The sequence below is a fragment of the Myotis brandtii genome, unplaced genomic scaffold (assembly GCF_000412655.1).
Source record: "Myotis brandtii unplaced genomic scaffold, ASM41265v1 scaffold1882, whole genome shotgun sequence".
In the NCBI taxonomy this organism is placed as follows: Eukaryota; Metazoa; Chordata; class Mammalia; order Chiroptera; family Vespertilionidae; genus Myotis; species Myotis brandtii.
The window spans coordinates 145,395-160,885 of NW_005356994.1; the positions used below are offsets into that span (position 1 = coordinate 145,395).

The 15,491-nt window shown below is 45.1% G+C and overlaps 1 protein-coding gene across 1 annotated transcript; it reads right to left on the reverse strand.

Annotated features, from left to right (window-relative positions):
• Window positions 1–1,018: 1,018 nt before the first annotated feature.
• Window positions 1,019–13,033, reverse strand: LOC102247533 (FYVE, RhoGEF and PH domain-containing protein 5-like). The gene is made up of 3 exons (XM_014538288.1): window positions 12,974–13,033; window positions 6,400–9,079; window positions 1,019–1,163 (listed from the first exon to the last, which is right to left on the reverse strand). Exons 1-3 carry the CDS (start codon window positions 12,978–12,980, stop codon window positions 1,019–1,021), a joined length of 2,832 nt encoding a protein of 943 aa, XP_014393774.1. The 5' UTR covers window positions 12,981–13,033.
• Window positions 13,034–15,491: the final 2,458 nt, after the last annotated feature.

The window sequence follows — 15,491 nt, forward strand, 5'->3', positions numbered from 1 at the left end:
TAATATCACTCTAGTAAATGTTACAATAAGGGTGTTCCTGACACGATTTTCTTATTAGGGTCCTTCCCTGTAAGTTTTATTGCATTTAATTAAAAATTATTGCTAAAAGAAACAGCTGCAGATGGTCTTATTTTAAGTCAGAAAATTAAAAACTGAATATTCTCATCAGTCAATTTCAACAAGAAGCCCGGCCGCATGCATTAGGAATGTGATGGTTTTGAGATTATAATAATTTTTATGGCATTTCCAGGTCCTTTCAATGAAACTTAATGAAAGCTCTGCATGAGTTCATTTGTCAAAAGCATAGTAATCATAGGAAGGCTCCCAGTTTACAGGCAGATACAAAAATGCCAATGAAAACTATGGTTGGGGATTCGCCGAAAATCCAGCCACGCAGCTCTCAGCACCAATGGTCAGCAGGAGGCTTAGATGCAACTCTGCCACATCTCCCCCTCCCGCCAAAAGGATTTCGCGCTGAGGCTGTAAATCACCTTTGTTTTACAATGATATGAACATTTGTTGCTGGAGTACAAAATACTTTTATTTTGTAAAAAATGAAAGTCAGGTTTCAGTCTCTCAAGGAATCACTTCAGCAAAATATTTATTGTATTCTGAAAATTCTGGGGGTTAGGGAGGAGGGAAGAAGGCACCCTTTGCTAGATTTTGTGATGGATTTCAGAATTTAAATGGCAGTCACCAGCCTTGGTCTGGTTTGCCCAACTTTATGACTTGGCTTGTATCCTTTAACTTCTTTTTTTAAGGACTTTTTTGTTTTTGTTCTGTTTTTTACCATGCAACAAAACTTTTATTAACACTCTGAACAGATTCAGTTATTACTGAAGTGGTAATTTCTAAACTTAAATTGGGGCAAATGGCTGGAATGCAGAGTAGTGCCATCACTGGGCACTGTGAATGCAAAACTGAGGAATTAACAGCCACCCCTCAGACGGAGGACCAGGTGCAGGGTGGACTCTTTCTGGATGTTGTAGTCAGAAAGAGTGCGGCCATCTTCCAGCTGCTAGCCTGCGAAGATGAGACTCTGCTGGTCAGGAGGGATGCCTTCCTTATCCTGGATCTTAGCCTTCACATTCTCAATGGTATCACTAGGCTCAACCTTCAGGGTGATGGTCTTGCCGGTCAGGTCTTCACAAAGATTTGCATTTCTACCTGTTAGCGAGTGTGAAAATACCGCAAGTCCAATCCCGTCGAGTCTCAACAACGACACAGCCCCTACAATGCCTGGCGCTTCTCAGGACTGGATTCTTATTATTCCCTGCTTTGTCTCTTATTGAAAACCAACTCAAATCTTTTATTTATTTGGGACCAGCCAGACTATCACAGGTAAGTAAAAGAATGAGAAGAGAAAAGCAAAGGCAAACATAAGCTAGCCCTGGAGTGGACACTGGAGAACTGGGTTGCTGTGGGCATTCTGGAGACAAGAACTCCACTCCTCCCCTTCCCACTGCTGCAGCCCTGCTTGGTCTTCATATTCTCTGGAGGGGACCATTGCAACAGCCTCTTGATTAACCTACCTGCTTCTCATCTCTCCATCCCCTCTGCTCTCCACCCTGTCACCCAGGTGTCTGTGACAATGCACCATCCCCATTGCAGCAGCCCCCGCTGAAAACCTGCTCGGATTCCCCACTGCCCAGGGGTATGTGCTAACTCTCCAAGCCAATATATGAGGCCCTTCTCGGCTGGGTCCCAACCTGCCTTCCCAACTTCATCTCACAGATGTTCACACTGAGCTCCATCTGCACACTTCGAGGTTCTTTCTTATCTCCAAACTCATGCACAGGCTTGTGCTCTTCCTGGACTGTTTGTCTCCATCACGAGCTCTTATTACTGTGGCAATACCCACCTCAAGTGTCTCTCAGATAGACTCCTCCAGGACTGTTTGGAGGGACCTCTAACAAAGCCTTTATCACACCAGGTTCTAATGGCCTCAATCAGTCTCTCTCCCCAGCCAGACTGAAAGACCTTGAGGGCAGGGACCTTCATCCCTCTAGTACCTGGAACAGTAGCTGACAATTAGTAGATGCTGAACAAATGTTAGAAGAGGGAGTGAGTGAATTAGCTGATGCAAGGTTTGGTGGTAAGAAGTAGAAATTAGAAAAAGATGGTGTCTGAGTTTAGTCCTTAAGTCTTTCAACCCAATCTCCTTCATATATTCTCCATGTCTTCAGATGATCTGAACCATTTTTTCAAACTAAAGATATCAAAGTACCTTCTGAAGCAAGATAAAATAATTTTCATTACAGCTTTACCAGCTAAAAACTACAGCCTGAAGTTTCTCTGTATGTCCTCACACCTTTCTCCTCTCCTGCTCCAGATGTCAAAATCCTACTTTTCCTTTAGTGTCTATTCAAATGCCACCCTGTCTTTGAAGCCATCCCATCCTCCTCTGGACTCCTACTCGTCTGGTCCTAAAGCATTTTCTACTCACATTTCAGGGACCCTCTTTCCCCTACCCAGTGATGGTGTGACCATCTCCTTCCATACTTCACTCGACACAGTATGGCAATATGGCAATGGTATATTCTAGGGGTTGAGCATATGAACATTCACTGTAAAAACAACTTTTCTATAAGTCTGAATGTTTTCATTATGAAATGTTAGAAAAAAGTGACACCAGAGATCTCTGCTGATACATAATGCTGTGATTAACATCGTGCAAAACAACAACAACAAACATCCACAAACACAGTTTTGAGGTTTTAAATGAGATACTTAGGACAAATCAGTTTTTGTAGTGTTTTACAGCAATGGGTGTTTTATAAGTATATACAAAGCACTTAGCACTGTGTTGCCAAAGATAGGTACGTAATAAATTATATTTCTTTCCCAAACCCTTGTGAAGCTCAAAATTCTACTCCCATAGAATCATAAACCCCTGGCCATCAGCATACATTTATTAAGCTCCTAGTGCATAACCAACATACTGAGGTGCCATGGATATTCGGAAGTCAAGCCTAGGTTCCCGCAACCAAGACTACTGACTGAAGACATAAAACAACCTATTTGAAAAGTAGGAATATTAGACTGTATCTCTAGTCCTTTTTTCCCCCAAGAGGGTCAATTCAGGGAAAAAGAATACAATTTAATGGATGACAAAACTTTTGTTGTATACCATGGGGAAAATGTACATAGGCAATGTCTGTATATAAAATTTTGTTTTATAAGATAGAAAATTGTTAATAAGAATATTATTATAGCTCTTAAAATGTTATTATCTGTGCATACAAATCTCAGAGGAAGTAACTGCACAGAAGAAACTTTATCACCATCCATTAGCGCTCTGATGAGCTGCTGCTCTGATGCAGGGGTCCCTATGGGCTCTCTGAATTCTATTATATACTCTACCCTTTCTTGAAGAAAAGTACTTTTAGTGGAAAAAGAACTTGGATTTAAATAACATTGAATCACACCACTTTCCAGTCCTTATGAATCCTTTGGATTATGCCAAGTAGAAAGTCTCTGTGTGGTGCCAGGATGTCTTTAACACCTCTCCCTGTTTAACAAAGGGACCAAGCCTTCAGCTCACAGTCTTGGCAAGTAATAACCTCAAGCGAGATTTTACCTGTTATTTTCTTTTCCTTTGTATCTTATTTGTACAACTGCCTTCTATTTATGGCAACTGAAACTGTTTTTCCACATCCTACCAGGACATAAAATCCCTTTCTAAATATTTTATTTTTGCAAAATAAAAAAGATGGACTGCTTGAAAGACAAAAAGTAAGCGAGAATATAGGCAGTATAACAGAAATATAAAGGTGGTACAGGAAAGGTGAATGGTTGAGGAATACAAACCTACTCCAATCTCACCATTTCACAGATGAGCAAACTGTGGCCTAGCCCTTTCCAAGATCCCACAGGAAGTCAGTGACTGAGTGGGCTTTGAACTCACGTCTCCTGGTGCACGGTCCTATGTTCTTTCAGGATGTTGATATTTATTTGGCTTCTATCTCTGATCCTCACACTCAAGCAAGGTATGGGGCAGGACAAGTAGGAGGAGGAAGGAACTGCCTCTCGCCTCTGTTCCAACCTGAAGCACCCCTGTCTGAGATCAGCAGCACCCCTCCACTCGATTCTCAAAGCTCTCATTCAGGCGAAGCAGCAGGGGAGCCCCCACCCCCTTGGCAGTCCCTTGTGTCTCTCAACTTGATGTGTCTGAAACATCCCTTGCCCAGGCCTGTTCCAGCCCAAAGCAGGGATTTTTCTCCCCCTCTGCTCCCATCTGTTTCATGCAGGAAAATGGAAGAAAGCTTTGCTCACTGATTGATGTCCAAGAGGATGTGGTTCCTGCATGGGAGATTTATCCCAGCCAGTCTGGCCTTTGGTGAAATAGTATCAGAGAGGGGGACAGTGCTTTGGAAATTCAGAGTCTGACAGTTAGGATACTCAACCAAAGCCCCAGGCTGTAGCATCAAATGTGAGATATGCAGGGAAAGCACCTAGCACAGTGCCTGTCACACAGTAAACAATCAAGGTAAGGTAACATTAACATTCCCTTATTGTCGTGTTAGTTTGGGTGAAGAAATCTTTTTACTTGTTTGTTTGGACAAATTACAGATCAAGACATCGGGGCCTTTGCATATGGCCAACGCCTGTGCAGTGCACAACTCCAGAGGGCACCACCATATACCGACTAAAAGGTAAATGCGACCCAGGGTCGCACAGTGTGCTGCATGCACAGCCCGACTTGGCATCCTGCAGCATAATTCACTGCAAACTCCTGACGGAGTCAGGAAATCTGAGTCCTACCGCTGATTTCTCCACTAAATGGCTGAGAGACCCTTGGCAAGTCCCTTTCCTTCTCTGTGCCTCTATTTCCACCTCCGTAACAGGACCAAATGTCGCCTGAAGGTCCCCTCCAGCTATACCATTCTGTAATTCTACAGTAGATTTCAATTTCTGAAGAGCTGTCACACAAAAGAGGAAACAGGCTCACCCACCTGGCTCGAAAGGGGAAAGCCAGCATGAGTGAGTTAGGGATATTAGAGGGAGGTAGTTTTTGCCTCAGTCAGAAAGAAAAACGTAATCAGTGTACCTAGCAACAGAAAAGGCAGCTCTGGAAGGTAGTGAGCTCCCTGTAGCTTGTGGAATTTAGGTAGAGATTGTTAGAAGTGGGAGGCTTGACCATGTACCCTTTGAGATGCTTTCCAGCATGGAGATTTTATGATTTCAAAGCTTGGTTCTATTTTCATTAATGCTAAGAGGCACTCAGCTAGGGTTGGGTGTCATCAAACCCTGCTGATAACCATTAATGAAATGATCTTGTCGGTTCAGTGCCTCTTGCCCTCTAAGAGTTCCCACACATCCACATTCTCCAAACTGAATTTGGTCCCTCCAGCAGTGTTGGCATTTACCTCTGTTCCAGCAAACAAACCTTTTCATCCTATAAAGAACTAATTAATAATAGTCTTGCCCAGGCCTGGGGTAGGGAGAAGATAGAGCCAGCGTGGGGAACCATGTAAAAAAACTCAAGAGAATAAACCATAGAAACACTTCTAGCATCTATACTCCAGTGACAGCGAATGCTAATTGCAAATCATTCTTATCTATTCATTACTGCAAGTCCCCTAGGAAGTCCTGGTAGCAACAGCTGTGTGGGACTGGGCTAAGTTAGTGCACACAAGAGGAAAGAATCAGAATTTCCTTTAAAATCACAACCATTTTGGCTTTTCATTAATTCAGATCAGGTAGCCCCAAAAGAATGTAACTGGTTGAGAGTGAATTGCATCGCTGTTAAGTTGTATTCATAATGTACAAGAAACAGCAAGATTTGGCAATTATTTACTTGGGATGATCAATAAGGGCGTTCAGTCAGTCTTGGGAAGGTGGGGTCAGAAAAACCCCTATTTCAGTGTTTCACTCTCATTTCCAAGGTGAACAAGTCCAAAATAAAAAAAATCCGCTTGGATGTACCTCTTAAAGACTTCTATTCAGAAATTTAGCTCAGGGCACCCTTGGCTTTTTAAACAATTTAAATAATCTTTTCTAGTTCCCTTCAATAGAGTGTATATTTACACAATAAAAAGGTATCAATCTCAATTTAGGGTATTTTCCTGATGGTGAAAGATATTTAGTTTGGCAAGATTCCAGAACCTTCTCTTTGGTGACTTTCCCAGAGAGGAGTAGCAAAGCTATCTACCTAGATCAGAAATCTCCCACAAATATTGCAAATACACATGCTCACATTTGTACTGAACTTAGCATTTTAGATCATACTTTCACATAGATTACCTATTCTGATCTCAAACACTCTGCCATGAGGTAGCATGAATCCCATTTCACAGATGACGTAACTGAGGCTCAGAGAGGTAAAACCACTCATCCCGAGTCACTCGGACAGTTATACCTGCTAAATAAACAACATAGAAAACGAAATCACGGTACCTTTCTGCTTCCTGGTCTGCACTCTGCTGCTTGCTCTCAAAGGTGTTGAAGCTGCTCATGTCCACGTAGCCGTCATTTTCGTTTGCTGTAGACAGGGCTCTGCTCTGATCTTCAAACAGCTTTGTAAATGTCCCAGCCCTCGCAGGCCTCCGGGGTGGAATCTGGATATTCTCATAGTCCGAGTTCATAGCTGGAATGTTCTCATAGTCCGAAGTGTCGGCATTGGGAAATGAGATAGACCGGGGCTTGGTCAGGGGCAGGGGCAGAAAGGGGGGCCGGGAGCGGTCTTCGAAGGACTCCACTCGGGATACTGTCCTGCTGAAGGGGATGCCTTTCCTCTTGCCATCCCTGTAGAAGATGAGGGAGGAGGGTGATTCGGAAGCCCTGAGCTTGCCAGTCCGGGTCTTAAGCTGAGGGGAGTTGCTGAGGCTCCTGCGGTCAATTTCCAGGAGCCGGGACGGCCCGTGGTAGCTGGATTCTGAAGAAGACCTGGAAGAAGACACATTGACCTCCACGTGTACTTTGTTCTCAGTCTTCTTCTTAAACGTCAGCGCCAGAAACCGCTTAAAGGATGACTTCTTCTTCTTGCTGTGCTTGTCTGGGGGCTCGCTCTCAATCAGGAGTGAGGGAGAGCTCTTTGTGATAGGCTTCTTGGTGATGCAGGCCAGGTCAAAAGGTGGTGGGATATCGACCATGGAAGATGGTGTTGAAGTGCCACTGGATGGAAGGTGGTTCCTCTGGGAGAAACTCCCAGAGGAGCCAATCACACAGGGCAGAGAGAGGTTGTCATCCTTCCTTTTGATTCGATGGTCGGCTAAGCCAGATGCCTCTGGCTCCCGGTACACGGAGACTGGGATCTCTCGGCCCTCCACGGAGAATGAACGAGGGTACAGAGTGAAGGCTCTGGGCTTTGCTGGTAAGGCCCTGCTGACTTCTAGTGGCTTCCCCTCCAATGACAGAACCATCTTTCTTGCCTCCTCGGTGGCACCCCCAATGCCAATGGCTGACGATGAGACAGCTTCTGGTCCAGCTTCTTCTGGGACAGTTTCTGGGACATAGCCAGGCACTTTCCCAGAGTGGGGCCTGGCCCTTGAGATGATGTTCTTTCTGTCGATGGGCATCAGGCCGCCCTCAGCATCAGAGTTCAGTTCTTCCTTTGAGCCATAACCACTTAGGGCATCTGATGCAGCCTGTGTCTCGGGTTTTTCTCCCTCTCCAGGGTCGGTTCCGCACACCAAGTCGACTCCCAGCTCATAGGGGTTGGTGAGCGCATCGTCTGTGGCATCCTCATCCTCTGGCAAGACCAGCACGTTAGGGACAGAGAAGCCCTCCCCAGTGCCGTCTTGCAGGGAGCCATGCTGGCCACGCAACGTCCCAGCCACGGTGTCCTGGTCTGCACATTCCCCTGGCTTTGATTCCTGCTCCGACTCTAAGCCTTTCGCTGACTCAGAAAAAGAAGAGTAGCTTTCACCACAGAAAGAGGTGCTCTCTGTAGGAAAGAACTCATAGGGACTCCCTGAGAGTGAAGTCACAAAGTCGTCCACACAGTCATTCTCGAAAGGAATGATCTGGCAGCTCTCCTCAGCAGGTTCATCCTGCACGGAGTCCTCACTTTCTGCAACGTCTTCTCTCGCCTCTTGGATGACTGCTGCCATTTCTTCTTGGTCAGTTTTCTCCTCTTGGTCAGGTGGTTCATCCTGGTCATCCCGGTTGCCCCCGCTTGTGGCATCTTCACACTCCTCCTCGGAGACGTCAGGGTTGTCTGTGACTATCTCCGCCTCCTGGATGCCCGTGGCCAATCCCTCATTCTCCAGAGGTTCCTCACTGGTATCTTCAGCACCCTCCTCAGTGGGCCTGTCAGATTCCCCATACTCATCTGGCACCCCTGGTTCTGTCTTGGCACAGCCTTCCTCACCATCCTCCTCTGCCTCCCTGGGTGTCCCAAGAGGCCCAGGCTCCTTGCCAGCTGATTCTGGATCCTCTACATCAACTTGAGTTAGAATGATATCGCTCGAAAAGACTGCCTCTCCATCCCAAGGGCCCCTATCCTCCAGGTTGTACATGTTGTGTTCCTCCACCAGCTTCTCTTCCTCCTCATTTGTGAGCTTCTGCTCCTCTTCCTCTGGGTCTTGGGCGCAGTCATCAGCCCTCACCTTCTCAGGAATGGGGGCTACTCCTTCATCAGTCTCTCCACCCAGTGCCATTTCGGCTGGGGCTGCCACTTCTTCAGCAGCTCCTGTCCCCTCCTCCTCACCTTCCTCCTGGGGTTCCTCTTCCCCAGTGGCATCCGGAGGCACCGTGACTGCATTCTCCACAGAGTCCCCATCCCTGGGTTCATCCTCTGTCGGTGGAGCCCTGGGGACCACGATGTAATCCTCATCGGCCTCGGCCTCAGAGCACTCCAGGTTGGACTGCTGCTCTTCATAAAGTCCCTTATCTACGCAGAGCAGCTTCCCATTGCTGCATTTGTTCAAGCTGTTGATCATGTACACACTGGCCCTCCACTCATTGGGGGTGTCCAGCCTTGGTTTAGGGGCGATGGGGGGTTTTGGCCCCCTCGACATGGAGTTGGGACTGTGAAGACTGTCAGGCCTGGGTGACGAAGGGAATTTGGGTGCAGTCACTGGTGTGAGGGGACTGGCATTCTTTGGCTTGGGAGCAACTGGTGGTTTTGGTGAATCTAAAGGATGAAAATAGAGAAAAGGAGACAAAAAGTACAGTTACCTTTATTTCCACTCCCACTTATTATTTTTGAGAGAACACTGAAGATGGTTTCCCAACCGCCCATGTGAACCCAATCTACTATGTTTTGGCTTAGGTTTATGCCTCTATATTATCTTTAAAATCCATTGACCTTCCACTAAAAATTCATTCTGAAAACAAGGTGACTAGACATTTCTTCTATATAAAGTCCAGCTAACAAAACCCGATCGAATGGCATCTTGTGCCCCTCAAATAAAGGTGTGCAGATACTGTGCTCATTCATTCAACAACTATTTATTAAACACTTTTTTGTGTGCCAGGTACCCAGGAGACAATATTGAACTTGACAGTCACCATCCCTGCTGCCCTGATAGAGCTTACATTTATTCTACAATTAACTCATTGGATACCTGTATCTATTCCATAGCACTATATACAGTAGGGTCTTCTAGGGTCAAGAAGAGAAGGACACCGCCCAGCCGGCATGGCTCAGTGGTTGAGCATCGACCTATGAACGAGGAGATCACGGTTCAATTCCTGATCAGGGCGCATGCCCGGGTTGTGGGCTTGATCCCCAGTAGGTGGTGTGCAGGAGGCAGCTGATCAATGATTCTCTCTCCTCATTGATGTTTCTATCTCTCTCTCCCTTCCTCTCTGAAATCAATAAAAATATATTTTTTAAAAAAAGAAGAAGAGAAGGACACCTCTGCTGACTACTCAGAGTTGAGTTAGGGAGAGAAGACTAACAGAACAATTGGAGGACAGAGCTGTACACTCTTGGAATATTATAACTGAATAGCCATTATCTCATTCCCTCAAGAATGACACACCAAAGGCTTGTGACAGTGATATATGATTCTCTTGAGAGTCACCTCTGAATTCTACATGCTGTAGACTGGTGTCTAGCTAGGTGGCCTGCATACAAATTTTACAGCATCCAAATTTCATGGGCGAAATGATATGGCATTTGACAACATGGATGTTTGCAAAAGGCCTCTTCCCTTGTGGATGGTGAGGATCTATTAACCACAGCAGAATAAAAGATGTGGTACAAACTGTACACACAGCAGGAGTTTGAGAAGCAAGAGTTACTATGGTTAGGGAAGACCTCTTGGAGAAGGAGAAATTTCAGCTAAGTTTTGTAGGCTGGAAGGGACCTGGACAAGTATAGCGTCAAGGGAGTAGTCACCCACTTCCAAGTTCAGCATCTCTCCTACCACAAGCCAGCCCACATCTCCATGCCTCTTACGGAACCTCTGAGCCCCTGGGCACACTTCAGTCAAAGTGAGGAAGGCAGATTTCCAGGAATACAAGTCCATCAAAATCCATCAAATCAAAAGCACTGCCTAGTTCCCCACTGCCCATGGATTAGGATGTGCAAGTCTCGCTTCAGCCCAGTCTCACCTCCCAGTTCCATTCCCACTAAGGCTTGGGTTTGACACAGAGCAGCTTCAGAATGACAGCCTAGCTTGTGACAGAAAGAAGGTGGAGCATAGAGCCTGGAGGTCTATACCCATTCCGCAAATGAGGGGATTCTCTTCTCCTCCCCAACATGTGACTCCCAGGTAATCCTTGAAGCATCGAACCCCAATCGAATCTAATCCAGGGCTGTCTGACAGAAATATAATGTAAGCCACATTTATATTCACATATATAATTTTTCATTCTCTTATAGCCACATTAAAAAGTAAAAAAGAAACAGGTGAGATTAATTTTTGCAATACAGTTTTTTGAACTCAATATATCAACAATATTATTTTGAATACCATCATGTAATCAGTGGATCATGTTTGGATCAACATGTAATCAATATACAAAATTTATTGATGAAATAGCTGACAATCTTTTTTGAACTAAGTGTATTTTACACATACATCATGTCACAATTCAGACTAGCCACATTTCAAGTGCTCATTAGCCACATGGGGCCAGTGGCTATGGTCTTGGTCAGCACAGCTCTGACTTGAGACATCTCCATAGGACTGTCCTATTGTCACCTCAATTTCAAGATATTAAACTGGCAGGACTATATTAAATTCAGCTGAGGCCCCAAAGGAAAGAAAAAGGGCCTGGAGTCATCATAATACAGGTTACAAAGCCCATGCATTCTGTTCCTAAAAGGGTTTCATTTCAGAGCCTCTTTACTTGTACTTGAACATACATCTAATGAACTTGGTTGTCTGGTTTCCCAATGCACAGATATTTAGAAGGGGTATGGGAGAAAGTTAGAGCAGGAACACTGAAGACTGCAAGATGTCATAGCTGAAAGCAGAAAAGAGAGAAAAGAGGCACAGCTATCAAACTACCCAGTGCTAATGTACCCATAACATCAACCTCTTAACCCATAACTACATTCGTTTGCATCAATGCCCAGGCTTTCCACTGTCATCCAGATAACAACCCAGAATCTTCAAGATGTAATATGTGACTTCCCAACTCCTTGTTTACATAAGCAATCAAGTATATCCTCATTTAGAAAAGTGCATGTCCACATTAGGAAAAACAGTAACAACAACCCAAATTTGGAGCTTAAACAGCTAAGCTCAATGTAGAGTTGCAGAGTAAGCCTTTGGAGCCTGGCTGATCTGGTTTCAAAATTTGGCTTTGCCACTTATAAGCTATGAAATTAAGCCTCAATTCCCTCATCTGTAAAACGGGTACAACAGTAGCACCTACACTCAAAGGGGTGTTGTGAAGATTAAAAGATGCATATTAAAAGTGCTTAGTAGCAGACATTCACATAGGGGGACTCAATAAATAGTAGCTACTATTGTTCTAATGAAGTCAGTCTTTGCCTACTCCATAACTTCCCCTGGTATAAGTCTTGCTCTATACTGCTGTAGAGTGTTACGTAATATTAGCTCCATATTCTTAACATCAAGTGTTAGGCATTGGCATGAAATTATTCTTTGGGAGCAGGGACTCTCATTTCTCATCCTTAACAGGTGGTATTTCACATGAGCGCCATGAGACCTGACAGAGAGACAGAAAGGCCTTGAAAAATGACCAAAACCTTGGCTGCACCACCCCCACCCCCACCCCATCCTTCATCCAATCAAGCTATTGATCTGTGGGTGCCGTCTCCTCAGAAAAGGTTACAGTGGGCGTCTGAGGCGTGATCCTGCAAGAAAATGCCTTCCCCATCTAGCCCCTACGAATGACAAGAATGCAGTGTCTATGCCCTGCTTCCAGTTCTGAGATCAAAGAATGCCAAAACCAGAAAAGCCTTATCTGATCCCTCACTGAAAGATGAGGAAACTGAGGCACAGAGAGGGCATGTGACTGGCATGGAGTTACTCAGCAAATCTGGAGCAGGGCTCAGATAGAATGTGGGTGTCCTGCTGCAGTCACTTGAACTTCTGCCTCAACCCTTTTGCCACTGAGCCTTTCTTCTACAGGGCTCCCAGCTTCTAGCGAGGTAGAGAAAAGAGAAAAAGCAGGGAAATTGAGGCTAAAGAGACCAGGAACAACTAGCCAGGTAAGAAATTTACATAAGCCTGAGTCCAGAGCTCAGAAATACTAACTGGCCACAGGGTGGATGACTTTCAGTTGCTCCCATCCAATTTCCTTTAATCCAATTCCATTAAATATTTATTGAGCACCTACTATGTGTGGGCACCCATCTAGAATCTTTGAACACATCAATAAACTAAACAAAAACCCTGTCCTTCATGGACCTTATCTTTTAATGGTGGGATATAAGCAAATAAAATGAGAATCTTACATATTTTATGTTAGATGACCATAAAGTCTATGGAAAAAGATTAGGAGTTGAGGGATTTTGCAATTTTAAATAGAGTGACCAGGATAGATCTCACTGAGAAGACATTACAGAAAAGACTTGAAAGAGGTAAGGGAAGCCAGGACTCACCGGACATGTTCAATGAGGCCAGAGTCACTGGAGGGGAGTGAGCAAGAGAAAAAGAGAAGCAGGAGATGAGGTCAGAGGGGCCATGGTGAGGGCGTAGATTACGCAGGGCCTTGAGAGGAAGGACACGCTCACTCTTGCTAATATGTTAAACTAAACAGAAGTGGTGAGGATGGACGCAGGGAGACCGTGAAGAGGCTCTTGCAATAATCCAGGCAAGAGATGATGGAGCAGGTTAGTAGCAGCGGAAGTGGTCAAAAGGTCAGATTCCAAACAAGAAGGTATTGCTGGCAGGATATGCTGACAATCTGGATACTGCGTGTAAGAGAAACAGAAAAGTCAAGGACAACACCAAGGTTTTGAGTCAGAGAAACTGGAAAAATGAAGTTGCTTCCAATTGAGCCGGGTAAGTCTGCATGTGCTAGGGAGGGAAAGCAGAATTTTAGTTTGCACATGTTAGATTCGAGTTACCTTTCACACACCATAGTGGGGTCATCAAGTGGGGCCTTGGGTATTCCAGTCTGGGTTCTGGGAGAAGTCTGGCTGGAGGATTCCATCAGAGATGGAAGTCAAGGCATGAACCTGGTGAGATCACCAAGTGAAGGAGTATGGACTGAGAAAAGAGCGAGACCAAGGAGGGAGAGAGAAGGAGTCAGCAAAGGAGACTGAGGAAGGAACAAAGAAAAAGAAGGGAGTGTGAGGGCTTCCATCTTTGCTCCCTCTCTGCCTCCCTCACAAAAGGGAACCAGAGAGAGCCCCTGCCCTTGATACAAAGTTATCTGGGTCTCAGATCCACTCTGCCTGGAGAAGGCTCAGGGAAGAGGTTGCACCAGGGTACACATTAAAGGACAGGGAGGATTTCACAATTGAAAGGAGGTTAAGTATCCCAGGTATGGGGAACAGAGTGTGAAGAGGCCCAGAGGCAGTAATATACAAAGACCTTTGGGAGTATGGTAAAAAGTCCAGTTTGGCTGAGCTTGGACATGGTGGGGGTAGGAGAATTGTAGGATAAATCAGAGCTGGGGGTCCCTCTTCTGGTTAAATCTAACTTTCTGACTGCCCAGAACACAGCATGGATGGAGCTGGTGGTCCTCTGCTGTCTCCCGAATCCTTCTGGCTGCTGTATGAATCCTCTCTTCTTGTATCACAGAGTCTGGGAGTTATGACCTCCCCAGCCTGAGTTAATGCCCCAGACACCCTGGCAATTTGCTATGTCTGAGGATGACTCGAATACCCTTCAAGCCAAGATGCCAAGAGTTAACTGGGAGTAGGAGAACCTCAGCCACAGGAGGAAGAGATTTTTAACAGCTTCTGGTGATAGAAATCATCCCCAGCCAGCCCTCGGTACCAGTTTATATTTTCTTTCTTTATTTTAATTAAATATCTGTCACTCACACGTTCATGCTTACTGCTCCCTTGTCAGCTACATAGAGGTTCAATTAGGAGGTGTATTGGAAGGAGCATTGGACTGGGAGTCGAGAGCTCTGATCTCCACGCCTGGCTCTGCCCTTAATGGGAGGTGTGACCTTGGGCAAGTCCCTTCTCCTCCCTGAGCCTCAGTTTCCCCAGCTGTAAAGTGAGGGGGCTGCGCCAGTCAGTAAGTGCCTTCTGCTCTGGCCAACTGCAGACTATTAAACTCATGGCTCTTCTTAGGATGTCCCCTGACATCCATGTCTTTAGTCCCTGAGCCTGTTTCAACTGCAGTTCACTAGACTCCCCCTGGAACTCTCATAACCATATGTTCCAAGAGTAATTATCTTCCAATTTCACCTTCCAATTGCATCTTAAATTAACTTTCATTCCTGGGTGCCTGCTGGAATGTCCATGCCAAGCCAGATGATTTCTTAATTAAGCTGCTATTACGCTAGTCCAGTGATCCACAACAGGGCTTATATGGGAAAACAGCATGGGACAGAGGTGGATGAGCATGGGCCCCAGGCTCAGATAGACCTGGACTTCAGTCCCAGCTCTGCCACATACCAGCTGTGTGATCTTGGGCACATCACTTTGCTTCTCTGAGCCTCAGTTTCTTTCTTGGTAACATGGAAGAAATACTCCCTTTTTTCTTAAGGCTTTTGAGAAGTTCAAGGGAAATAACAGACATAAGATGACTAATAAAGTCAACTGGCAAACATTTCCTGTGTACCTACTATGTTAGGCACTAGATAAAAAAGCAGGCTCTCAAGCTGGACAGTCTGTGTTTCAATCCTATCTTGGCTTCCCATTAAGTCAGTCACCATTTAATCCCTGCAGCTCAGTTTTCCCATCTATAAAATGAAGATAGCAATAGTACTCAGCTCATCAGGTAAATATGGAAACCACATTGATACAAGTAAAACACTTAAAGCAGTACCTGATTCATATTAAGTAAGTACCCAATAAATATTAGGTAGTGTTTATTAGTCACTTATAATGTGACAGATACTACAGGCACCTTACAGGCTTTACTTTTTGAATCATGAGGACTCAATGACAAAGATCTTTTTATCCCCATTTTTCAGATGAAGAAACTGAGACACAG

Bases quoted from the DNA above. Each gene is read 5' to 3' on its own strand.
- LOC102247533 (XM_014538288.1), bottom strand. The intron at 1,164-6,399 runs GTACCGTGATTT...GCTAACAGGTAG, and splicing joins GCAGACCAGGAAGCAGAAAG to AAATGCAAATCTTTGTGAAG.